The 25,951-nt window shown below is 44.2% G+C and overlaps 2 protein-coding genes, 2 long non-coding RNA genes and 1 pseudogene across 10 annotated transcripts in view; 2 read left to right on the top strand and 3 right to left on the bottom strand.

The window, feature by feature from the left end:
* COPG1 (COPI coat complex subunit gamma 1) overlaps positions 1-9,637 on the bottom strand; it is a 28,066-nt gene extending 18,429 nt beyond the window's left edge. Inside the window, exons 1-10 of the mRNA XM_079966997.1 lie at positions 9,453-9,637; positions 6,883-6,935; positions 6,712-6,792; positions 5,942-6,013; positions 4,977-5,056; positions 3,632-3,707; positions 3,315-3,407; positions 2,373-2,459; positions 1,608-1,765; positions 756-889 (exon numbers count right to left, since the gene is read on the bottom strand). Coding sequence (XP_079823123.1) covers positions 756-889; positions 1,608-1,765; positions 2,373-2,459; positions 3,315-3,407; positions 3,632-3,707; positions 4,977-5,056; positions 5,942-6,013; positions 6,712-6,792; positions 6,883-6,935; positions 9,453-9,489 — 871 coding nt within the window. The 5' untranslated portion in view covers positions 9,490-9,637. The remainder of the gene's footprint in view (positions 1-755; positions 890-1,607; positions 1,766-2,372; positions 2,460-3,314; positions 3,408-3,631; positions 3,708-4,976; positions 5,057-5,941; positions 6,014-6,711; positions 6,793-6,882; positions 6,936-9,452) is intronic.
* A 101-nt stretch (positions 9,638-9,738) lies between these two features.
* On the top strand, positions 9,739-10,808 carry LOC307210850 (NTF2-related export protein 2 pseudogene; annotated as a pseudogene). The gene has a single exon. The product of its transcript is annotated as an NTF2-related export protein 2 pseudogene (transcript).
* A 2,461-nt stretch (positions 10,809-13,269) lies between these two features.
* Positions 13,270-13,912, bottom strand: LOC307209759. The gene is made up of 2 exons (XR_013835753.1): positions 13,822-13,912; positions 13,270-13,475 (listed from the first exon to the last, which is right to left on the bottom strand). It is a non-coding gene; the product is annotated as an uncharacterized lncRNA (long non-coding RNA).
* Positions 13,913-14,489: 577 nt separating this feature from the next.
* On the top strand, positions 14,490-21,715 carry LOC307210856. 2 transcript variants are annotated; one of them, XR_013836179.1, is made up of 3 exons: positions 14,490-14,665; positions 15,130-15,259; positions 21,630-21,715. It is a non-coding gene; the product is annotated as an uncharacterized lncRNA (long non-coding RNA). The 2 variants fall into 2 exon arrangements; XR_013836180.1 differs by lacking the exon at positions 21,630-21,715 and adding an exon at positions 20,336-20,879.
* Positions 15,338-25,951, bottom strand: part of COL7A1 (collagen type VII alpha 1 chain) — a 120,561-nt gene continuing 109,947 nt past the window's right edge. For 4 of the 5 annotated variants that reach the window (XM_079966985.1, XM_079966986.1, XM_079966987.1 and 1 more), the window contains 5 exons: positions 23,686-23,781; positions 22,364-22,477; positions 20,886-20,948; positions 19,899-20,078; positions 15,338-19,424 (listed from right to left, as the gene is read on the bottom strand). In XM_079966985.1, the coding sequence (XP_079823111.1) occupies positions 19,909-20,078; positions 20,886-20,948; positions 22,364-22,477; positions 23,686-23,781 (443 nt within the window). In that variant the 3' untranslated portion in view covers positions 15,338-19,424; positions 19,899-19,908. The remainder of the gene's footprint in view (positions 19,425-19,898; positions 20,079-20,885; positions 20,949-22,363; positions 22,478-23,685; positions 23,782-25,951) is intronic. The other variant, XM_079966988.1, reaches the window with a different exon arrangement.

Below are 25,951 nucleotides of genomic sequence, written 5' to 3'. Positions count from 1 at the left end.
TGGTGATGATGGGAGTTGAGGTCCGACAAAATCTGCGGGCACAATGTTAGCTACTCCTGATTGATGCTGTCTGTTGGAGATGACAAGACATGACCAGGTTTTTGTTCCTGCATCAAGTCGTTGTTCATCCACTCACTTACGCCTTTCTTAATATTCACAGTGGATTTTGATTTCTTTTACTTTTCTTAGCAAATATTGTATTATTAATTTATTATTATCAACAGTATTATTATTATTATTATTATTATTATTATTATTATTACTACTACTACTACTATTCCACCACCCTATACCCGAAGGTCTCAGGGCAGTTCACAGGAAAAAATTCAGACTATAAAACCACAAAGTACATAATCAAAATACAAACAACATCCACCCAATAACACCCCTAACACATTTTAAAAGGGCATAGGATGTCAATCAAATAAGCAAAGGCCTGGTTAAAGAGGAACATTTTAGCCTGGTGCCTACCATTAGGCAAAGGCTTTCTTACATCACATATCCAATCTTCCCAGGGCCCAAATGCACCATCTCAGTCAATGAGCCTGCCTGCATGTCACTTTGCTGATGCTATCCTAGAGCACTCACAGGCCTGCTTTGCAACACACAGCAACCCTAAAGATGCTGGGGAATCCTGCACTGAACCCAGCAAGGGAGTGCTTTTTATTGACAGCGAGACTTTAGTTTTACGACCAGTAAGGAAACTGGCCTGCGTCCAGCAAGCCTCCCTTTCCTTCAACAATTAAAAGACTTACCAGACACAGCCGGCGCCAGTTCTTTAGCCGAGCAGCTGGGCAGGTTAACAATGGCAGATGCAGCTTCATAGACCACCATCTCATGCTTGTTCCGTAAGCAGCTCTCAATGAAATCAAACAGGGGGCTGTCACGGCTAGGACACCAAAAGAGGAGGAGGAGGAAGAAGAGGAGGAGGAGTCAGGTCCCATGCATAGGCTAACTGCTTGACTTAAAAACTTGCATGGCTGTCCACTGGGAAAGCAAACTGAACTTTCGGAAGTGACCCAACTGCTTGGAGGTGTATTATCCACTTGAAGGGGGTGGGGGGTTGCCACCATTGAGCGGCATATGAGTTTTAGAGGGTTGAAGGAATCAGATCTGGTTGCAAGGCAGTATCATCAAGGGCCATGCCTCCCAGCCCAAATAGCTTTGCTTGCTCTCAGTGCTGTTCTAATGCAGCCAAAACTGATTGGGGAAAGGACACAGCTCAATGGTAGAGCATCCAGCTTGCAAACAGAAGGTCGCAGGTTCAATCCATCTCCAGGTAGGGTTGGGAGAGACTCCTACCTGAAATCCTGGAGAGCTGCTGCCAATCAGTGCAGGCAGTACTGGGCTAGATAGACCAATAGTCTGACTCAGTACAAAGCAACTTCCTATGTTCCTATAATGGACTTCCTACTTTCTTAGAAGCAGGAGACCTTTTTCCCCATTTTAATGATGCTAACATAAGAAAGGTAAGACTTGCAGGTGCTTTCGGGAAACTTTCCAACACTTAAAAAAGCCCAAAATCAAATTTGAAGAACGTTTGGTGTAGCACTACGCAGAATGTTTTTTCCTGGGATGTAAAAACAATAGCAAGCAGTAGGACTTACCCTCCAGCTTCTTCTTCCAGCAGTTTGCTGGCCACTCGGATCATCATGCAATAGGCAAAAGGCGATTTTAAGCCATGGCGCATGAACTTGTTCAGCATTTTGTTGACAGCCAAGCGGTCATTTTTGCGCACATGATATAGCAAGCCAAGGGCATGATACTGGAAGACATTAAGGAGAGGGAAAAATGGGTCGTATCAGGGTCAAGGTTATTTCCATGTTTTTTTGGCTTCACAGGCCAGAACCTCATCAGATCCTAGCTATCAGGGCTAAATGTGACAGGTGGGTGTGGTTGTCTGTCAGTCACCAGACATCACTGTGATGTCAAGGGATTGGGCACTTTGAAGTCCCAAAGCTGAGACTTCAAAGCACCACACTGTGCTTAGAATCATAGCATTGTAGAGCTGGAAGGGTCGCCTATCTTGTAAAGAACACTATGTGGTGCCTTTAAGTACATAAAGCTTCACCTTTACCTCCCACCAGCCAATGGTCAGAAGAGTCTGCACTTTGAGGTTCCTGCTTGTGAACTGGCAGCCATATCTCTACCTGCTCCCCACCCCACCTAAATCACAAAGGACATCATGTATAAGGCAGGTTGGTGCAGTTTGGGGGGAAAGGACTTGTGGGGCACATATGAACCCTAGGTGGGTCAAGTTTAGCCAGTGGACTAAAGGTTCCCTTTCCCTGTCACAAATCAACCCAAAAACACACACCTAAAACTCAATGTCATTTTAAAAAGATGACTGAAAGTGGCTTTAAGATTCTTACCTGGACCATGATATTATCACTCGAAGCTGCTTCCTGAGCCTCATTGACCCAGCGTTTTACCACATCAAAGCTTGTTTTCAGAAGATGCTGTCAAGAAAAATAACAACAAGGAGGTACATAAAGAAGTGGTCTTTGCAATCCAAATAAGGGTCCTTCCAGCAGAGGCAAGGGAAGACCCCCAGAAAGATCTGGGACAAGTTTTGGGCTCTATGAGCTGCACATGTTAATGTCAGCCTATCATCACCACCCCCTTTCCATCTGTGGCTTGAAACAGTCTCAGAACTCAGGAAGGCAATGCTTCTGAAAAGCAATTTGGCAAAAGGTATAAATTTCAGAGGGGACGCGGGTGGCGCTGTGGGTAAAACCTCAGCGCCTAGGACTTGCCGATCGCATGGTCGGCAGTTCGAATCCCCGCGGCGGGGTGAGCTCCCGTCGTTCGGTCCCAGCTCCTGCCCACCTAGCAGTTCGAAAGCACCCTTAAGTGCAAGTAGATAAATAGGTACCGCTTTATAGCGGGAAGGTAAACGGCATTTCCGTGTGCTGCTCTGGTGCTGGTTCGCCAGAGCAGCTTCGTCACGCTGGCCACGTGACCCGGAAGTGTCTGCGGACAGCGCTGGCTCCCAGCCTCTAGAGTGAGATGAGCGCACAACCCTAGAGTCTGTCAAGACTGGCCCGTACGGGCAGGGGTACCTTTACCTTTACCTTTTTATAAATTTCAGAACGTCACTGCTTCTTCCCCAAAATGCAGCAATGGCCCACCAAGGAACCAAGAACAGAGACACTCTGAGTTCCTGGAAAGAAGTACATTCTCCAATCCTAGCTTTTCACAAAAAGAAGTGTATACCCTTATTATTACAGATGGGCAAACAATGTAATGCTCCTCCTATCCGAACACAGGCCTTCTTACTCAGGGCACAGGCTATGTGTCAAGAATCTACGTACCAAAGACGACACAAGGGCAGAGCTGGAGACACTGGGCACCTTGTCCACAATTGCCTGCTTCATGTAGCGCTCGATGGCCTGCAGCATGGTCGTCTGGGGGGATGGCAAAGCGAGAGGTGCTTGTGAGAGCAGAAACAGGAGGCCATTTGGCAGGAGGACTTCAGAGAAGGGGCAAAATGAACAACAAAGAAGCGAGTCAGGAAGCAGGGGAGAAGAGGGGGACTCAAGAGAGACAGCGATTGGAAGGATGGGGAAAGACAGCAGGGGTAGCCGGGAGAAAAAGATCCGCCAGCAAAGAATTACACTGCGGCACTTACATCGGTAATCTGGCAGAGGGCTCGTACAGCAGGGCCTCTGTAGTTGTCATCTTTCCCCGTCATATCTTTGGTTAAACTGGATTAAAATAGGGGAAAGTTTTTAGGACTGCTTTCAGAGACAGTAGACAACAGTGGCGAGAGCTGTAAGAAAAACACTGGGACCTAATTTGATCAGTAGAAAGTTTGGTATCTGGTGGGCAGGGATTGTGTGTTCTGCTCTGGAATCAGCCCCTCCCTTCAGTGTGATCCGTTATGTTCAGTTAAGAATGTCCGTTAAGAGGAACCAACTGCCTCTTCTTGTTTTCTTGCCTCAGACTCGACTCATGATGTTGTTTTAGTCTCGCTCATCATGTTATTTTGCTACAGTTTTCTCTCAGTTTTTTTATTAAAGCTTGTTTACATTTACGTGAGCCACTTATTTTTCTCAAAGAAAAAGAAATTCTGCTGAAGAATGCTGGAATATCCTAAACTTGGGTGAGTGAGGGGATATTCCCAGTTTGCCAGGAGGATTAATTTTGTTAATCACCTCTCCTCCACCACCTCCACAACAAGAGCTGCAGGCCAGAAGAAACAGAAGCACGTTCTCAACAAGATGGAAATGCCTTTGTGGGAGTGGCCCAAAGGGCCACAATAAATATGATAATGTGTACCCCTGTAAATCCTTGAGTGTGCTCCTAATAGAGAAGTTATGATAGCCTGTTACTTTATGAAACTGATGATTTCGCAATATGTGCCGGCCTCATTGGGGGCAGGAAAACAGCTAATACGTAAATCACAAGATACAGCACAAAAGCTAAAATACAAGTTGCTACACCTTAACAATGTGGTTCGTTGTCTTTCAAAATGTGCATGCTCTCACACACTCAAAAGGAAGGTGCAAACTACTGCTCAAATTTGCCTGCAAACATTGACAAGCATTGCTGTTAACGGTTTCTACTGAGTCAAAACATTCCTTATCTCCACGTATGCTAGAAAGATTCTCATGAAAGTACCCACAGGATAAAAAAGGAATACGTTGTTTTTTTTTAAGAGGGGGAAAAGAAGGAAGGCACTATTATCTTGTTGTTTTGTCTTGATTTCCCAGCTGCAGTGAACATGCTTGGATTGCTCCAGGTTGGAGTTGCCCAACTGCACTGAGAGGACTTCAGCATCTGTCTTTCAATACCCCTTTTCAAGAAGATCATTTCTTCCTCTCAAACACCCACCAACTTCATTGTTTCCTATAGGCACTGCTGCCAACCCTACGGGGCTTAAAAGGGTCTCAGGAGACACACACACACAAAAAAAAAACTTAAATAAAAAAAGGGGAAACAGTTGCATAGAGAACAGCTCAAGAAGGAATCACCTGCTAGTCACAATGATGACATCCTCTGAGATGCTAGACATCTCTTTGATAGTCAGGTAGCACATTCTGCGGAGAGTTGGCTGGCAGAAAAACAAGGAAGATAAGTGTTACGATGCATAAAATGTATAATGTCACTGCCCTGGGATCCTTTGGGAGCAAGAGTGAGATACCTATTAATCAATCAATCAATCAATCTTGCTATCATTTCGGGGAGGGGGGGGAGACAGGAGTCGCCAAACATTTTGCTATTGGCTCACCCAGAACATATTTGGGTATGAGTCCTAGCTCAGTGACAGAGCATCTGCTTTGCATGCAGAAGGTCCAGGTTCAATCCTCACCATCCCCAGGTCGGGCTGGAATAGATTTGTTGCCTGAAATCCTGGACAACCACTGCCAATCAGTGTAGGCTATACTGAGCTAGATGGACTAACGGTCGAATTTGGTATAAGACAACTTCCTATGTTCCCATGACTGCACTTGACCAATAGCATATATCATATGTGCAGAGGCTGGACAGCCACCTGTCATGGATGCTTCAGTTGAGATTCCTGCATTGCAGGAGGCTGCAGTAGATGACCCTTGGGTCCAACTCTGCAAATCTATGATTCTATGAGAAACAAATGTAACAATGGCTTCAGGCCATTTTGGGAGTGGACCTGCCACCCCACCATTTTGCCAAAGTGGCTCTTGGGCAAAAGGATTTCTTGCCCAGGACTGCACACTAAAGCAGGTCTGTCCAACAGGTTGATCATGATCTACTGGTCGATCGTGGGACCACTCTGGCTCCCCCCCCAAAAAAGCTCAACAACTTTGGACAATCCAATGGGTAGATCACTGCCAGTTGTTTTATAGTGGGAGTAGATTGCAGTCTCTTGGTGTTTGGACAGCCCTGCACTAAAGGATAGGCCTCCCGTACTCTTCCCCTCCCCTATGTGAACATATAGAGGCAGACTTGGCATGCTTACATCATTGGACTGGAACAGCTTGGTCATTGCAAAGAAGGATTCTGTGGCTTCCATCACACCAAGGTGCTCGCCCTGGAACGCAGGGAAGAAACCCATCAATATTTATTAGCAACTAGAATCAATGGTGGAATAAACTGCAGTGAGCATTGCCGCAGAAATCACACCTACAATAGCAATCGCTTTAAGCAACAGAGGGAAGTTCATGTCAATAGTTTGCCAAGGCTGGGAGGTCAGAAAGAAGCGACTTTGTTAACATCTGGAATCTGTCTGTCTCCATTGTCTAGAGTGTGTCTCTGGGCGTGAAGTCAAACTGTTGCATTAGCAGCACTGAAGTGACCTCCCTGGGGAGTAAGCCTGGGCAGTGTTTATGGAGCTCCTGGGCTGCCCAGGCGACAAGACCTCCCTCTTGGCCTCCCTGATGTGGTCCAAAGGAAAGCAGAGCAATACCTTTGGCACCAGCTTGGCTACAGGAATTGAAGGGCGAATCTACCTTCCCAGGCGAAAAGAACCAAATACCTCTTCAAAAGAGAGTCACTTTGAGAACTGGCACAGGCTACTTGGTTGCTGCTTGATGACAGTACCTGCTTCATCAGCCTGGAGGGGGGAAAGGAAGCACTACCAAGACAATTCACAACCCACTGCTACTGAAACAGCTGTTCTTCCAAGCAGCACAGCACAAGCTCTACTCATGAGCATTAACAGGCAGACAAGTTCTGGTTTAACACAGAGGAGAAACCATTATAAATGAAAATTAAAAGTCTTCCCATTACCTGGTTTATGAGATACAAAATCTTGGTGAGGATGTGAGCACATTTCCGAGGGTTTATAGGTGTCTCATTGAATACTCGAGCCTAGGAAGAAAGATGTGAATGAATGAGATCTCAGAGATATGCCAAAATGTGTTTCCTTGAGAAAAAGACCAGCACTGTTAAAGAACTTACTTCTTGCAGCACAGCACTTTTCTCTAAGTGTTGGAATGGATTGGAACCCCCACCTGCAACAAAGGAACATCAAATGTGATCACGACCAAGGATTTGTCACTACGTGTTAAATCCAGTAAGCTGGAAAGCCTGAATTTCAGCCACCATCAACTTTGCTGGGGTGAATATTTATCACCTTGGAATCCTCAAAAAAGAATTTTTAATGTAGATCTGGGAATTCCTCATATGTGATAGGCTAAGACCTCTACAAGTTCATCCCACATATTGAGGCTGACACGCTATATGCAATTAACACCATTGTAATCAACCGTATGAAAGCGAAGTAAGTATTTCAAAAAGGTTAGATATATTTAGCTACTTGAGCAACCAGAAGCTTGGAAATTTACCAGCTCTGTAAAAGAGTCTTAGATACAGAAAAACTTGTGATGGGAGAAGATCTCATAACTCAGCGACAGAGCACATGCTTTGTGTGAACAAGGTCTCAGGTTCAATTCTCTCCTCCCCCCAGCTGCTATTAACCTCAAGATAGGTATACCCATTAACCCTATTTCTGATATTCTATGAATTCAAATACCACTTCCCAGTGGGAAGTAGGGGGAGGAGAGGTGGGGAAATATTGTTAAAAAGGTGCAGTTATAGGTATGTTGTTGTTTAGTCATGTCCGACTCTTTGTGACCCCATGGACCAGAGCACGCCAGGCACCCCTGCCTCCCGCAGCTTGGTCAGACTCATGTTTGTCGCTTCAAGAACATTGTCCAACCATGTCGTCCTCTGTCGTCCCCTTCTCCTTGTGTCCTCCATCTTTCCCAGCATCAGGGTCTTTTCCAGGGAGTCTTCTCTTCTCACGAGGTGGCCAAAGTATTGGAGCCTCAGCTTCACGATCTGTCCTTCCAGTGAGCACTCAAGGCTAATTTCCTTAAGAATGGATGCGTTTGATCTTCTTGCAGTCCATGGGACTCTCAAGAGTCTCCTCCAGCACCATAATTCAAAAGCATCAATTCTTCGGCGATCAGCCTTCTTTATGGTCCAGCTCTCACTTCCATACATTACTACTAGTTATAGGTATGTTGTTGTTGTTTAGTCGTGTCCGACTCTTCGTGACCCCATGGACCAGAGAACGCCAGGCACTCCTGTCCTCCACTGCCCCCCGCAGCTTGGTCAGACTCATGCTGATAACCTCGAAAACACTATCCAACCATCTCGTCATCTGTCGCCCCCTTCTCCTTGAGTTATAGGTATATCAGTACTCAAATCTCAATTGTTAAATTGTGTTATTAGTGTTATTGTGATTTTTGTTGTATATATTTTTTTGGTTGTTGTTTGTATTGAAAAAATGATTAAATAATTTTTTTAAAAAAATACCACTTCCCAGCCCTTTGCTGAAAAGGAAAGAAAAAACAATAGTGTACAACCAAAAACAAAACAAAACAAATAAAATAAAATTAATGCAGCCCTGTCTCATCTACAGTTTATAGCTGAGCGGTAAAGCATATGCATTGCATGTAGAATAAAACAGGTTCAAATTCCCAGCATCTCCCATCAGAGCTGAAAATGTCTTCTGTCTGGAAACTCTGAAAGAGTTGCTGCCCACCTGAGTCAGCAATACTGAGCTAGACTGACCAATGGTCAGGCTTGGTATAAGGCAGTTTCCTTTGTACTCACAGCTTAAACACAAAAGAAACTCAGTTGTAGGTGACTTAGTTATCCAACATATCTTGTCAACCAAATTCATTAGCTGTTCCCTCATCCACACAAGGTACTGCCCTAAAATGAGGATCCCTATTGTTTCAAAAGAAGGGTGGCTTGCAGACATCTATCAACAAAGCTGTACCATATCTGAAATAAAAGATGGAGGGAGAAACCACTGATAGGCACTTGCCTTATACACAGAGAGAGAGAGGAAAGGAGAAGGTGTCATTTTGCTTTCTCTCCAAACCTGCAAAAAAACTCACCAGTCAAATGTAAGCACTATTTATTTATAGACTGCCTAATGTCACATTTGGAACTGTACAACTAAAACAGTCCAAGAGCGCTTGCCTAGGGCTTTATAAGTTGCCAAGCGAGGCCCAAGAGATTAGGAGAGATGGAGCAAAAACAGTAAATAAATGTTCCAATGGAAATGGAACAGGGAAAGTATACAACTGCTGAACCACCGTACAGTAAAAGTATATTGTGGTTGAACAAAAGAAACCTTGTGCAGAAAGACCATAACAACAGTTTAAAGCCTTATTAAAATAAGATGTGCAAGAGATATAGATGCACTTCCCTTAAGATCACCTTTATTTATCTGCTGAATCGCTTTCCACAAAGCATCTTGAAGCAATTCACCAATCAAAACATACGTGCCTAAAAGAATTCATATGTAAGAAGAATTTCACATATAAATCGTAGAATTGCAAGGGACCTCGAGGATCATCTAGCCCAACTGTCTGCAATGCAGAAATCTCAAGAGGCGGCTCCCCATCCTATTCGAAACCATACTGGACCCTGCTCAGCTTTGCAGACGTGCTAGTAGTTTCACTGCTGCCCAACTGGGACGACAAATGAATTGCTATTTCCCATTAACTCACCGGACTCCTCGTCCTTCTTATCGAACTTCTTCAGCATCCTGTCCCTGTGTTGCTGCAGGGGCCGCGGAGAAGCTTGAGAGCCGAGGCCGGCAGGCGACCCAGCCCGGCCAAGGGGAGAGGCAAGGAACGCGGACCCCGAGCAGGGCTATCAGGCTACTAAGGTGGACTGCGCCTCCCTGGGCAGCCCTGGAGCTCCGACTTCCTGCCAAGGCGCCACTTCCTGCCAGCATGTCACCGGGACAGCTCAGCACGACAGCAGCGCGCAGGCGCCCTCGTCGCCTCGCGGGCTGCCGAGGATTCGACGTGGCTGCCAGCAGTAGGGCGGAGATGGAGGGGCGCGGGGGCGGGGGGGGGAGATGACCGCGAGGCGTCCTTGATTCTCAAGCCAATGGCTGCGCCGGATTGGGAACCGAGAGAACGTGTCCTGACCAATCGCTTTCAAGGAACGCGGATATTTGAGAGGGAGGGAAGCGGAAGCGCCGCGGCGGAGGGGAGAGCTACGCGTGGGCAGCGCGGGAGCAAATCTCGAGCAGGACTGAGGGAATCGGGTTTATTCTGGACCCTCGCGGGCAAGAGAAGGGAGGTTCCGCCTCTTATTTTCCCGCCTCAGCCGCCGAGAGACGCCGCCCACATGGCCACCTCGATGAACTTTAAAACCTATGTGGATCAAGCTTGCCGAGCTGCGGAAGAATTCGCAAATATTTACTATGAAACCATGGATAAAAGGAGGCGGGCGCTGACCAAACTCTACCAGGACAAAGCGACCCTCGTTTGGAATGGGAATGCAGTCTCTGGGCAAGCAGCCCTTGCAGAGTTCTTCGAAAAGCTGCCTTCAAGCGATTTTCAAATTACCACCTTTGATTGCCAGCCTGTTCACGAGCAAGCCACAGAGAACCACAACACGATCCTGATCGTGACATACGGGTTCGTCAAGTTTGATGGGAACGAGCAGCAGTACTTCAACCAGAGCTTCTTGCTAACAGCACAGACCACAAACAACAGCACAGTGTGGAAGATCGTAAGCGACTGCTTCCGCTTCCTGGACTCTCCGAATTAGTGGGCAACCGCAGTTGGGTATATTTTCCTCTGGACAAGCTAATTAGCTTTCAGGATGGCCGTACTCTGGCTATGAGAAAGTCCCTCCTCTTTGGAAGAACTGCAGCTTGCCAGGAACTATCAACTTCACAAAAATAAAACTTGAAAAGAAGGGCTGTTCCTTTCAGAACATTTGTATTGATGTTGTTTGGAGAGCCACCTGTGTTTAATTCTAATTGTTCCAGTACGGCTGTTACCCTATGGTATCGTTCGAGTTGGTTTTGATGAATAAGAGTAAAAGTCCTCTGCTGCTTATTCTTACTTGTGTTTTCTCTTGGTTTTTTTCCTGACAAGATTTCAGTGCCTTGATTAGCTGCCTAACAAGCAGAAGTCAGTCAAGGAAGTGTTTCCCCCTTGTCCTATTCTGGGAGAAAGTTAGACCTCTCAAATTTATTTGTTACGTTGTTTTTTAAATTTCTATGCTGCCCTTCATCTGACGATCATAGGGCAGTTTACAATATAAAAACACAAAAATACATAACATAGTAACAAACAAAAATACCACCCCCCAAAGAATTTGTGTTATCAAACTGTTAATAGGGGCAAGGAAAGGGACATATCATGCTTGGCTTAGTCATGCCTGTATGGGCCTATTTCTTCCAACATACTGTACTTTGTAAATAGAACAAACCTTATCAAAGACCCCATAAGCATTCTCTCAATGCCTAAGTACCCAGGGTTCTCTCATCCAAGATAACAATCCTGTAATTTTGTAATGTTGGCCTTCCATCACTTGGAAAAAGCAGGGATCACTTAACCGCGTAACAAAATGTTAGGAGTTAAGGTGTAGTAGGTGGTGGAAATGTGAAGCATATCAAGGACATATACTGTAAACCAGCAGAGCTTGTTTCAACCTGGAACTGAATCGGCAGTAGAGACAAGCTTGCCAAGATACTAGTCTTAGATGAGCTACTGAGTAGTCCCATGCTTTTGCATAATCATAGTGGAATATTCTATTCTGTTCCTTGAACTGAACTTAAAAAAGAAACCCTCAAGTCAGAGGAATTTAAGCTTCTCCCTGCTCACCAGACAAAAGAATGGCAATGGGACCAAATGAAAATTGTAATCCTAAATGTTCTTACTAAATATACTTACTTAGTGCAGCTTACTCCTAACAACATATGCTTAGAAGTTTGCTGTGAAAATGCTAACCTAACCAGCATGAGGACCAGAATCTTGACTATTGTGTAAAAACCCCTCCCCAAATACATTTCACCACCAGTCTCTTCAATTGTACCGTTGAGACCTAGTTGTAGATTCCATTAGTTTAATATACGCTTATCAACACTTCCTGTTGTCTGCTGTGGAATGCTACTTTGTCCTTTTCAAGGAGAAAGCAAGCAAGAAGCTCATTCAAAATACCCCCTCATACCAATCTCTTACATTCTGCAAATATTCAAAAAGAGAGATGTACCTACTGTCGATCCAGTGGTCCTCAAAGAACATGTTGACGGTGGTCAGCTTCAGCTAGAGTACGCAGGGACGTCTTGTGGCGGCTTGTGCTGTACCTACACTACACAAGTGGCCTGTGTACTTTGCACCAAGCTGCCAGCCGCTGTTATCTCAAAATGTTCACTAAAGAAGCTAGAGTCAGGGTCCAGCAACGAAAGGTGACGCTTCAGATTTGCTCCCTGCTAGCTTTGCAGCAGGTGCCATCACTGCACTGCTAAAAACTTCACTGTCAGGTTATATTTGTTTTCAATGTCTTACTGATTTTATCTGTTTTTATTATGGTTTTATTTCTGTTTTACATTGGTGTATGTAATTTAGTCAAATTTTATATTTAGATAGGACTTGTACACTGCTTGGATTTTTTTTGGTTGAGATAGCAGTTCATAAAATTTCTAATGGATACATTTTAAAAAGCATTCTTTCTGGAGAATAATACCCCAAGTAGTGATCTGGACATGTAAAACATAAACTTATTCCATCTTAGCTACACAATGTATCACCCCTTATCATTTTCTACTTCAGTTTTCAAATAATAGTTAAGCTAGAAGGAAAATGCATATTGAATTGTCACAATATTTTTCAGTCTTATATGAGTTGTATATACAATCCAAACCAGGATGGCATCTTAACCAGAAACCTGGGAATTGGGGCTGATTCCAAAGTCAGTCTTTATATCCAAGAAACTCTTGGAAGCCTGTTTAATATGCAGTGAATAATTTCAGCTTCCTTTATATCAGGGGTAAGGAGATCTGTTGGACTCCCAATTCCCAATCAGCCCCCAACCAACATGGTGAGATCTAGAATGACCGAGGAGTCATAATCCAAGAATATCTGGAGGGCTATACAGTAGATCCCCCAATGCCTACTTTCTTTAGCTACTCTACTGCAAGCATAAATTCTCTTGGAAAGTACAAAACCAAGCACAACAGGCAACCTCTGTGTGCATGCATGTGGGTGTACATGCAGTCTCAAAGCCCAAGGTAATACACATTTCACTCAAAATGTTTGTATTTTAAAAAATAAGCAACACCACCACTTATACCTTATTTAGCTGAACTCCAGCTGCCCAGATGATACAGTGCAAACTAGGACACTTCACCTTTGGATGCAGTTGTGTTGTTGTTTTTTTGAAAGCCCAATGTCCATAGTGTTCAGTGACATCAAGGGTGGGTGGGAGGCATGACCTTACAGCTTTTTCTGATGCTCTTTTTAGCTATTGTTATAGAAAGTTAACCATGGTGTGAGTAAGATGTCTACCTCTACACACATATGCTTCTCATTTAATGTGGTTTATTTATAATATTGTGGCAGGGGAGGAAGGCAGGAAAAACTACTTTGCAGGGGACAGTGCCTCACTGCATTGCTGTAGTGCTGATGAGATGAAAGGAATGACAAGACTAAAGGAGTTGTGTCCTCAGGTTAAGAAGCCATAAGAAAGGGCTGCCTCAAAACATCTCTCTATTTTCCATGCCAAGCCTCACAGACAGTGCCAGATTTACGTATAAGCTAAACAAGCTATAGCTTAGGGCCCCACTCTCTTGGGCCTCCCCCCCCCCAAAAAAAGGAAAAAAAGCTGGATGTATATTCCCAAAATATAAGATAAAAAACAAATAAAATAAAACCTACATACAGCAACAGTGCTTTGTGTTGTGTAGGCTCCTATTTGTTATGTGCAAATGGCTTTAGATACCTATTAGCTCCATAAATTACCATATAGCATATATTCAACACAAAAAACCTGACAATATGTGGTTGACAAAGAACAGCTGGACATACCTTCAGTAGCTTAGGGCCTTATCAAACCTAAATCCAGCCCTGCCACAGAGCAAGGTTCAGCTGATGCCCTCACTACTACTAGCCAGGATGGCTATTTCCCCTCTCCACTGTCGGAGCCAGTAGGCCTCTGAATGCCAGTTGCTGTGAAAGGGGAGATTGCTATCATGCTCTGGTCCTCCTCGTGGGTATCCCATAGGCCTTTGGTTGGCCAGTGCGAGAATGATATGCTGGTCTAGATGCTCCTTTGGATTGATCTAGCAGTTCTCTCCTTCTGTTCACTGCAACTGGTAAACGAGAGCATGTGCTGGTGCCCATTTGAGCCGAATCCATTGCTCTGCTCCCAAATTCATGGCTGCATTGACCTTCAAGAGTAGCAGCACAAACGACAGTTATGGTTTGTTGCTTTCTGCTATCCACAGCTATTAGGGGAGGAAAGCAGGGAATGAGGTTGGCCTTTCATAATTGAAATAGTCTTACTGACACATGGACAGCAAAGAATAAAGTTTAGACAAAAGGGATTGGCTGTTACAGTGCCTCTGAAGCCACAATGGCCAGTGCCACTCACAATGCGTGAGCCATTGTGATGTAATGGAGTGTTGAGGCTTGAGTCAGGTGCTCAAACTGCACACCTGGAGACAGCAATGCTTCTGAATACCAGTTGCCAGAAAGCCACAGGAGGGGAGAGTGCTCCTGTTTGCAGGTTGACCACTGTGAGAACAGGATGCTGGACTAGATGGGCATTGGCCTGATCCAACAGGCTCTTCTTATGTTACAGCTTAAGACAACGAATGATAACTCCATCAGGACCGCCCAAAACGTTTTGCTACCTGAGGACATGGTGGTGTACCCGCCCTCCCAACTGCACTCCACATGCAGAAACCAACCAGACTGTAAGTTGAATCTTCAGCACTGACGATGGGATAGGGTCTTACAACACAACAGAAGGTAGCAGGCTATTTTAAGTGGCAAAGGAAAGGTGGTGTGGCTGATCTTGTGATTACTGTGGAAGATCTGAGGAGCAGCATACTGAAGGTCTTGGATAGGATCCAGGAGTTTGGTCAGGTGATGGGTTTCAAATTAAATAAAAATAAAATGAAGGTCTTGGTGAAAAACGTGAAAGAGCAATATAAAAAGGACTTACAACAAACTATTGAATTATCTATAGAAAAAAAGTTAAATACTTGGATGTATGGCTGACAGCTAAGAACATAAATATTTTTAAAGACAATTATATAACTACTTGGAAAGAAATAAAGAAAAAATAGAGATTTGGGGAAGGATGAACTTATTGCTATGGGGAAAGATTTCTGTAATAAAAATGAATGTATCGTCAAGAATGTTATTTTTATTTCAGTCGGTACACCACCCTAATCTTCCATGAAGAAGCAGAGGGAAAAGTGAATGAGGACCCTTGGGAAGGGAACACAGAGAAGTGGTTCCCTTTCACAGTGTTTCTGAGATTAGATCTTCAGAACCAGCTTCAGGTGGAGGTTGATTTCTTGTGGGATTAGAGGTAGGTGATTTGTCCTCTTGTGGGTTCTAACAAAACAAACACACTTGACTGAATGAGGTAAAACAAACTTTTATTTACTGCATTTGGATTTTGCACCATACATCATAATTAGAGTCATCTTACAAAAAGAAGAAACAACAGTTATTTTTGCATCTATATTCTGCAGCCAGCATCTTGGGAGTAAAATCGATGGCAGCAAAGATCATATATACACCAAGGGGGTGGTGCTCTTTGACCAAAATGCCTTTCTTTCTTTCTTTCTTTGCGGACACACTGGAGAGGACAAAAGGCAAGGTCTATGTTGAGTTCCTCCATACAGTTCATCCAGTGGTCTAGCTAGGTACAGTCAAGATGGAATGGCTGTTTTTTGACAGCTTGAATGACTAAGCAGTGAGATTCATATACCGAGTCTATGAAAGGTCATGTTGGAATACCCTTCTTAGTCTTTTAAGGTGCCATGGGACTCTTTGTTGTTTCTATAAAAGACTAAACTTGGCTACTCTTCTGGAATTTGCAAGGTACTGATAGTATAGATGAAGAGCTATAGTGCAGTAGTAGAGCACACTATTTCTTTGCAGGGTTGAAGCCCTGCCATCTTTTGTTAAAATGGCCAGGTTCCTATGTTCATGCTTTTTCCATGATGGAGACAATGAACACTAGATAGCAGATAGCTGGTTCTTTCTCATGTAATTTTACATTGAAAGTGACTTTCCCTTTGTTCAGAGCTGGTTAAGGCACAAGTAGACAACACAGTGCCCTCCAGATTTTGCAGATTACAATTCCCATCAGTCCCGGTTAGCATGGCCAACGGTCAAGGTTGATGGAGTTGTAGTTCACAGCATCTGAGGTGGGGCATCAGGTTGGCTACAGTAAACATATGGTAGTCCATTCAAAGCCATCCTGTCCAAAGTCAGGAACATCAAACTACCAACCCCAGGCAGATAAACCACTGTAATATAGTCAACTGTGACTTATGGACAGGAGGGTTCAAAATGAACACTTCTAGGCCATGCCATCAGAAACTGTCCCACAGATCCCAGTACTAAATTATTACCTGAGTCACCTGTTGCACTTAACTTGCTGTGCTCGTTATGATCTGCTTCTCTGATTTTCAGAGGCCATCTTTACATTTGATTGCATTTGCACAATACAAAAGGCAAGCAACATCTCTCCATGGACTGGGAAAGGGCTGGGATTATTGTCAGAGTCCCTCTGGATTAAAGAGTCTCTCTGGAGCTAGCAAGCAGCATCACAGTTTGGTGGCATAACACCTGATGTTCTGCAAACTCAAGAGAGCTCAACAGGAAAAAGGTAGCCTTAACTATGAAGTACCGCTCTAAGAAACCAGTGGGTTTGGCTACCACCTTAAAACTTTCACAGGTTCTGGTGAAATCCAACAGGAATTAAGACAACAATCCACCAGTTAAGTGTGCTTAAGCCAACTGATTTCGAATGGTGTGCATATGTGGTCAGGTACTGTGTATTTGAGCCAGGGGACTTAGGCATGCCCAATGGTCTCTGGGTGGTGTCCAAAAGGTGGAAGTAAATTCCATTAAAAAGTAAAGATACATCTGCAAACACATTTAAGATTGAGGTGTTTTAATAGCCACCCTTCAAAGGCAACAACCCACAACTTGTTTACTCCAGACCAGATCTAGTGGGTTATAAATTGCTGCTTTCCTATATACACAATGACTAAATAATTACTGTAATAGCACCAGATAGCATCCACAAGGACATCAGTGGGAAACACTATCAGAGGCAGTACACCTCTGAATATTGGTTGCTGGGAATCGCAAGTGGCGAAAGCAGTGTTGTGGCTCAGGCCCTGCTTGCAGGCTTCATGTAAGCATCTGGTTGGCCACTGTGAGAACAGGAATGCTGGACTAGATGGGCCATGGGCCTGATCCAGCAGGTCTCTTCTTATGTTCTTCACATGCCATATGTTTGTGTATTTAGCTGTTTCACTATTTCTTTAAAGGTGTTTTAAAAAACAGCCGCTTTGCCTGAATCTGAACTGATTGTAAGATCACACAGGATGCCAAAGAGCAAGGAGGAAAAGAGAGAAGCAGGACTGAGCAGAGGAGATAGCAAGCTTAGTTGTTGGGAAAGGGTGATAACAAAAAAAAAAAAACAAACCAAGGTTGAAATGCACATGATTGCCAAGCTTTTTAAAATGCCCTGTAGTGGTAGCAACATAATAACAGCATAGCACCAGTCTCAGCATTTCACTGATTATTTCCATAATATTGTTCAGCAGGTAAAACATAAAAACAAGTGTTTCATACAGAATCCCCTCATACAAAATACACGTGCTCTGATTTTTGTTTGGAGTCTTCCAAAATGCTATTGTTTATTGGAGACTATTGCTTGCTGTTCAGGATTAAGGTGAAACTTCTTCAAATGAATTCATTTTTTTAAGAGTGATATTTACACAGGAGGGTGTTTCCCCATAGGTTCTGACAAAAAAAAAATGTTTACAACCACAACAGTATTTTAGAAGGTTTCTGGCCAAAAAAATAAAATAAACATCAATTATACCTTTTGGTGGGATCTGAATTGGTTGAGTAACGACCTCAGAAAGAGATAACTGAAAATGTTGGCTTAATGTGCAGCAGCACCGAAAAAACATTGCTAAGTATATTTGCAATTTATTTCCTAATAATTCCTGTCAGTTTAATCATGCTTTTATTTAAATCTGTGGCACAGCCACATTTGGAAGACTGCTTACTATTCTGGTTGCCCAATCTCAAAAAGAATAGAATAGCTATAGAAAAGGGATGGGAAAGAAGAATCAAAGTGATCAAGGCATTGGACAGCTTCACCTATAAGAAAAGGTTTAGCATTTGACTCTTGTTTAGAAATCAAGCCATTTAAAGGATGATGGTTTATAAAATAAGTAGTGCTATTTAAAATATGATGAAATACTATGAGGTTCAGAATGGAAAAAGGAAGCCTCTTTTGCCACAATGCAGTTAACATATGGAATTCACTGCCACTGGATGTGAGAAGGGCTGGACAAATTCATAGTGAATGGGTCTATTAATGGGGATTAATCACAATAGCTAAATGGAACCACTAATTTGCCTGGAAACTCAGGTTCTATTTTTTCAACTCCCTGTTTTTCATGGAGGTGACATCTATAGGGGTCTTGGTAAGATTGGACTTCATCTGCTTTGCATATGATTTCTTGTGCAGTTACTTTGCCCAAAGCAGATTTAAAGCCTAAAGCTGAAAAACGAAGAGGTGTACGTACACTGCAGGCATTGGAAGATTCTGAGAAAGAGGAAAAGCTAATTAGAAGAGTCTTGCTCCTGGTCATGTCACTCCATAAGAATCATTTTACCCTGTTAGTCCATCCCAAGTGACAAACTCTCCTACCAGATTTGCAGATGTGGCAAATCATTGGTGTACTCATCAAGCCTCATTTGACAAGCTGGGGCAGGTGGGATGGGTGGGGGTCAAGTTTTACAGAAGAGTTGCAGAAACAAACCCTTTGGAGCATCGCTAGAACTGTAGCTTTGGCAATGCATCATGGGACTTCTGAATTCGGATATTCATAGCACTTTTTATTGCAACAGAAAGGGCATATAGGGGAGCAAGAGGAAAAGCTCATAAAGGATGCAAACCTGAATTGAGAGAATCAGTTTGGTCTGGCTATATAATACATTCCATGTGTCATCAGTCGGCCAGCCTCAAATAAGTTAAGAGAGCTCTAATTAAAATATGTCTTTTCTTTTTCTTTTTATATTATATATAAAAGAGGTTATGCATATGTTTTTCATTTGATAAAAATTTCACCTTATTTTAAAAAATAAATCAAGAGCAACCAAAATACTTTTTAAAAAAAGAATAGCACCGTTTCTCTGCTCCAGCTGAAGCAGCCCACACATGCACACATACACATACAAAATACACACACACAAACACGCGCAACTGTGCTGCAGGCAGTAGAAATGGCTGCAAGATGAGTCTCAGACCAAATGTACTGTGTGTGTGTAACTCTAAGACCTTTTGCAGGATAAGAATAGTTTGGGAGCCTCAGGAGCCGGAACTCTTCTTTTGGTCAGTCCTCCCAGAACCCAAAACCCACTTCAGAGTTTATACACGTCTGTTCTGATCCAATGTGTTGCCACCTACCAAAACGGGGGGGGGGGGGGGGGAGGAGAGAAAGAGAGAACCCAATCAATTTTTGAAAACAATATTTAAAACTGATCCTGCTTTGAACATGTTGGTTTAGGACAGACTTCCCAAACCTGGGTGGAATCTACACACATATAAAAACCGTTCTGAAAATGCTTTTTTAAAAAAGCGTTTTAAAAAAAGACATTGAATTTTCCATAAGGCTCGCCATCGCCATCTAGTGTCACATTGTATATTGCACTCAAAACACACTTAAAATGTTGCAGCTGTATAGCTGAGTCGCTGGTGTCCCCCAGATGCTGTCAGACTACAACTCCCATCACCCTTGACTGCTAGCCATGCTGGATGAGGCTGATGGGAGCTGTAGTCCAATAGCGTCTAGAGGGCACAGTGTTGAGGAAAGATGCTTTAGGAATTACTAAAAGATGGAGAAGTGGCTCTCAGGCCCCTCTTTGAACCAATCTTACCTGCAGCAGCCTATGACCTGCACTGAAGCTCACAGTCCTCCTTGGAATGGAAGCGGTTGCTATTCCCCCTGCAACCGCTGTAGATGAAGGGCCGGCACTCAGACACTCTTTGGTTATAGTACCACCTTAGCGTGTATTTGCTGCAATCTCCCTCATCCAGGGGCAAGGAGCATGGCTCAGCTGGAAGGCAGGGAGAAGAAACAAACCTATACGTTAGATTCCCTAGGGCTTAAGCATCCACTCTCAGGTGTTACACTGAGAAGAACCTCAACAGAAAACATTGCAGACCTTCTATTGTGCCTAAGACAGTGCCAGAGTAGGGTGAAAAAGAGCCACACAGGGTTGGTAGTTAACACATCAGCAGGTTATGCTAGGATGTTGTCATTCACGTACTTCAGCCTACAGCTGCGGACACATGTCATTATTTTTATCTACAGAAGTTCGAGCAACACGCCCTCCAAGTCCCATCACAACTAGATTTGAGTTCTTCTTCTAAAAGGAGTCTGAGGACTGGCCCTGCCAGAAAATGCCACCTTTACAAAGAATACCAGGCAACCTCAGGATCCATAGAATCATAGAATCATAGAGTTGGAAGAGACCACAAGGGCCATCGAGTCCAACCCCCTGCCAAGCAGGAAACACCATCAGAGCACTCCTGACATATGGTTGTCAAGCCTCTGCTTAAAGACCTCCAAAGAAGGAGACTCCACCACACTCCTTGGCAGCAAATTCCAAGCGGAGCGGAGCCATATTCAGCCTGCCAATATTCCCACCATCTTGCTTGGCCCTGATGGTAATGGTGTTGGGGACTGACAGGCCGCATGCACCCCACAGTCCCCACGTTCCTTATCAGATAACCTGCTTTTTACAGTTTATAACACCAGAAGCAGGTGGAGCAAATGGCTCGTGATTCATTCCAAGAGGATGGAAGGAAAGGAGACGACAGCTCCTTTGAGAGAAAGGTCACAAGGCAGGTCTGCTGCTTACCTTCCTCAGAGGGCGCTCTCTTTTGCCGTTCATGCTTGGAAGCTGCCCTGGGGCTCAGTACCTCTACAAACAGGGAGCAGAGTACTGGTTTAAGAAGTCATGGCCACAGGAGAAGCTTCTAGTGTCTCTGTCGGGCTCCTCCCCATCCTCCCTGCCACCCCAGAATGGGAAGAAGGAATGGGATGGCGAGGGCATGAAAGGAGTTTCAGGAGACCCAGAATTTATTTCTGGCCAAAAACAAAACCCAGAACCAAAGGAGATCACAGTGTAGCACCATCTTATCTACACACACAATAAAACAAAAAAGGAAAGTGAACTGTAGCTGTTATATCATCCAAGTCTCACTATTCCCGTGCCACAGCAGATTAAAGATCAAAAACGAAAAAAACTGGATCTTATATACTATGGATACAGTTTGCACAGTGCAAAAATTTAAAAATCCTTGAGACTCGCAAGGAAAAGAAGTATGGGAGTAACAGAATAGGCCTAACTACTGGCTTCCTAAGGAGTCTTTTTTATTAGTCCACTACACTCATTCTATTAGAAAACTCTGGTCAGTGATATGCCAGCCCAAGAGGCAACTTTAAGGTCTACCAACCTTGCAGGGGCTAGTTCAGCTGTGGGGGGTGTTACTTATAAAAATTAATAATGTGTTTGCTGGATACTGAAGCTTCTTTCTATTCTCAATCAGGGCATGGAATCTTCCTTTCTTACTTGTGATCTCTACTTTGTTGTTTACCAAAGGTGGGAGGCAGGTCTACCAAAGCTCTCCATCTTTCAAAGCCCATTCGTCCTATGGCCAAGGATAGTGACTTCTCCACCTAGCTGCTCCACCTAGCTGCAGGTGGCGCTGTGGGTTAAAGCCTCAGCGCCTAGGACTTGCCGATCGAAAGGTCGGTGGTTCGAATCCCTGCGGTGGGGTGCGCTCCCGCTGCTCGGTCCCAGGCGCCTGCCAACCTAGCAGTTCGAAAGCACCTCCGGGTGCAAGTAGATAAATAGGGACCGCTTACCAGCGGGAAGGTAAACGGCGTTTCTGTGTGCGGCTCTGGCTCTGGCCAGAGCAGCGATGTCACGCTGGCCACGTGACCCGGAAGTGTCTCCGGACAGCGCTGGCCCCTGGCCTCTTAAGTGAGATGGGCGCACAACCCCAGAGTCTGTCAAGACTGGCCCGTACGGGCAGGGGTACCTTTACCTTTACCTTTATTACTTGCCAAGGCTGCCAACTAGTGGTCATGGAGGAGTATGCAGCACTAGTAACTGCAGTGGTTTTATATTCAATATAATATATGCTATGGGGCAGGGGGTACCCAAAGCCAGTAATTTGTATCACACAGATTCCCACAGATTCCCAATCACTTTCATTGGGCTTCAGTAGGAGCCAAGTGCTCCAGCCTGCTGCTACCCCCCGCCCAAGGGGCAACTGCAGGAGAGCATGTCCCAATTCCATCAAACGTGTTCTGCAGACCAATGGAGCTCACCATCCCTCAGCATAGGGCTCTCTGTCCCATCTGCTCCCTCTTCATAGTCCTCCTCTGTGTAGATGTACTCATACTCAGGGTCATCTACGTTCACTACGTGTCGTGTCTGGCTCCCTACAAAACAGGAACGGCTGCTTCAGAAGGAATCCAAGAATGATAAGGAATGGATGGCAAGGAAGGAAGAACAAATGGGTAGGTCTCATCCTGAGCACACTTAAAGTAAGAAGAGCCTGCTGGATCAGGCCAACGGTCCATCAAGTCTGGCATCCTGTTTTTACAGTGGCCAACCAGATGACTGTGGGAAACCAGCAAGCAGGATCCGAGCACAAGAGCACTCTCCCCCGCTGTAGTTTCCAGAAACTGGTATTCAGAAGCATTGCTGCCTCCAACTGTGGAAGCAGAGCTCTTGTTCCAGACAAAGCAGGAATTGTATCCAAAGTCTGTCTTGGTTTACTACCCATGGTTGGTCTGGGGGAGACAAACCAAAAGCTCGGGTTTGGATGTAATGCTAAACCAACCCATGACTTAGCCCTGGTAGCGTGGTAACCTGCGTATTTGCTTGTTCACAGCAAACCATAGTTTGGCTTAGTTTTATGCATGAAATGGAAGAATTGTTACATAGCTGCTTGTTGATCTATGCCATATTGGTTAATTGCCCAAAGACAAGCCCCACAGTATAAGGGCATAGCAACTTTATGTATTTTGGGTGAACAAATGGCAACTTTCCAGCAAAGGGTAGAATATACGTATCTGGTATATTCTGTAGCCATTGGTCCTTTCATGGTCTGTCACCATGAGAAGGATCTGCCAGTACTTCTGTCCTTATTACCACTCTAAATGCAATATTATCAACTCCATCTATGTTTATCTGTTGTAGCAAAGCCAACAAAAAGGGCTGCTAGTCTTTAACAAGTTTATTATGGCACAAGCTTTTTGCTGGCTAGACTGCACTTTGTCAGATAAAGAAAGCTTAATCCTCCTCAGCTGACAAATGGATAAGCTAAGGAGACCATACATTTGACAATGAGTGCTCTGGTCTGCAAAGCTACAGTATATACTACAATGAATGTGTTAAGTCTTCAACATCCCCATAGGATGCTTTGCTATTTTCACTTTATTACATTCGTTATGCAGAAATGGCCCTGCCCTCAAAAGATCCAAGCCTATCACTGAATCCTGCCTTTGTAACAGCTTGGATTTTCCTGCAGCTGGCTTTATGAGGGAAGCGAAAAGACAAGGAAAGGGGAGGCTGGTGGCAGAACCCCTGCGCATGCTAGCAGAGGTGATGCTGTGCACATGAAACAGCAAGAGACAAGACTCACCTTCCTCTTCCTCAGCGTGGGACAACTTAAGGACAGGGACTATTTGAGCATTGACAGATGGGAACGGTTGGGTGGATGGATAGTTGGGGAGGAGACCTGGGAGAGGCAAGGTCACAACACAAACATAAACAAGCACGTAAGAGTGACTGACAAGCTGTACTACCTCCCACTCCCGACATGAAACACAGGCCCCCGCCCACCCCACAGCCAGAGTTCAAGAGCCGCACCCAGTGTTGTCCTCTTCCACAAAAATCAGCCATTAAACACCTCAGACAGGGGAAATCCTGACATAAGGTTTGCATGATGGGCCGACTGTTACAGAGAGAACGTTTTGACCCCAGCAGCCCAATCCAGTGGCATTTCCAATTCAGCCAGGCATATCCTCCTGTACTGGCAGAGGACCCTTCTGCAAAGCAGACCAGAGTCTGCACGGCTGAATTGTGTCCCAGTTTTGCATGCTGGAAGCGGGACTGTGCCCTTGAGCCCTGGCACATTTGGGTGGATCAACGTTTCAGCACTACACAACAACACATGGAAAGCTTCTACTAGCAAAACAGCAGAAAGTACACGCCAGGGAGACGAATAAGAACAGCACTGGCTGCTCCCAGGTATGCAGCATTTATCTGTGAGATATTAGGAGGAGGTGAAGGCAGGTGGGAGCCCTGAGAAATCCCTCGAGTCCTTCCAGCACCTCTGGAAATCCAATTCTGACCACAAGCTCCTGAGCACAGGTGACTGAGGCGTGTTGCCCTGCTTCAGAGCCTTCCACACCTGATGATGGTACTTCTGGGGTGCTTTTTATTTGCATGCCATTGAGGCTCCCTGTGCTGTTGAGATCCTCATGGTCTCCCACCGCCCCTCCAAAATTCTTCCTCCGCTTGTATTCCTCTGCTTCCTCTCCCTGCACACACCATTCGTGCTAGGTTTTCCCAAAGCTTTGCTGCTCATTTCACTATGTTCCCATTCAAGCATCAAACTCAGCACTATAACACTATAACCCATTTCCGGATGCTGCCATTGAACAGCTTGCTAAAATGGAGGCGATTGGAAAGTTCTGCCCTGTATTGTTCCCCCCAAAAATGAATATGATAGTGCTATGAAACACTCACATTACAAGTCACTAATACTTTGATATTTACAAAATATAGCTGGAAAAGCGCTAATTAATAAATTGATTAAAAACACAAATGGGGTGGATTTGAAACTATTATGAATCAGCAGCCTTTTGCTGGTTGAAGGAATGGCTACTTCTTGAGAACACAGACATCTTAGATCTTGAAGGTTATGATAATGCATTTGGATGGCATGCATATTTGTGGTATGGCAAGGTTAAAGTACATAAGGCTTTTAAAAACCATATTGTCAGGAAAGCATTGTTTAACGTATGGTCGAGATACAAAGATTTTTTGGAATGTAAAACCCCAAGGTGGCTCTCACTCATGGAAGCGAAAGCTTTGAAAAAACTTAATATGGAGACCAAATGGCCAAAATATTGGGAAATTCTGGAAGAGGAAGGTGATAAATTGAAATTGCAGAGTTATGAGAAACTTAAAGATAAGGTGCGAGACTGGCTACATTATTTTCAAATAAGAGAGGCCTATAACCAGGATAAAAAAGTGGGCTTCCAGGTGGAAAAATCAAAGTTAGAGACAGAATTGTTAGAACCCAATGCTAAGATATTATCAAGAATGTATCACTTGCTGTTGAAATGGAATACTGAGGAAGAGACGGTAAAATCTGCAATGATAAAATGGGCACAAGATGTAGGATATAATATTATGTTTGCTGACTGGGAGAAGTTGTGGACCACCGGGATTAAATTTACGGCATGTAATGCCCTAAGAGAGAATATTATGAAAATGATGTATAGGTGGTACATGACCCCAGTCAAGCTTGCAAAAATCTATCATTTGCCCGATAACAAATGTTGGAAATGTAAAGAAATTGAAGGTACATTCTTTCACCTTTGGTGGACGTGCCCAAGGATCAAGGCATTCTGGGAGATGATCTATAATGAACTAAAAAAGGTACTTAAGTACACTTTTCCTAAGAAACCAGAGGCCTTCCACCTGGGCATAGTCGGCCAATTGGTGCTAAAGAAGGATAGAACTTTCTTTATGTATGCAACAGCAGCAGCAAGAATACTTATAGCAAAGCATTGGAAGACACAAGATGTACCCACTCTGGAAGATTGGCAGATGCAAGTAATGGAATACATGGAGATGGCGGAGATGACTGGCAGAATCCGAGACCAGGGAGAAGAGTT

The sequence above is a fragment of the Podarcis cretensis genome, assembly GCF_951804945.1.
Source record: "Podarcis cretensis genome assembly, chromosome: 2".
Taxonomy (NCBI): Eukaryota; Metazoa; Chordata; class Lepidosauria; order Squamata; family Lacertidae; genus Podarcis; species Podarcis cretensis.
Note: the sequence above shows the minus strand (reverse complement) of the source record. Positions and strands in the feature narration are given on the sequence as shown.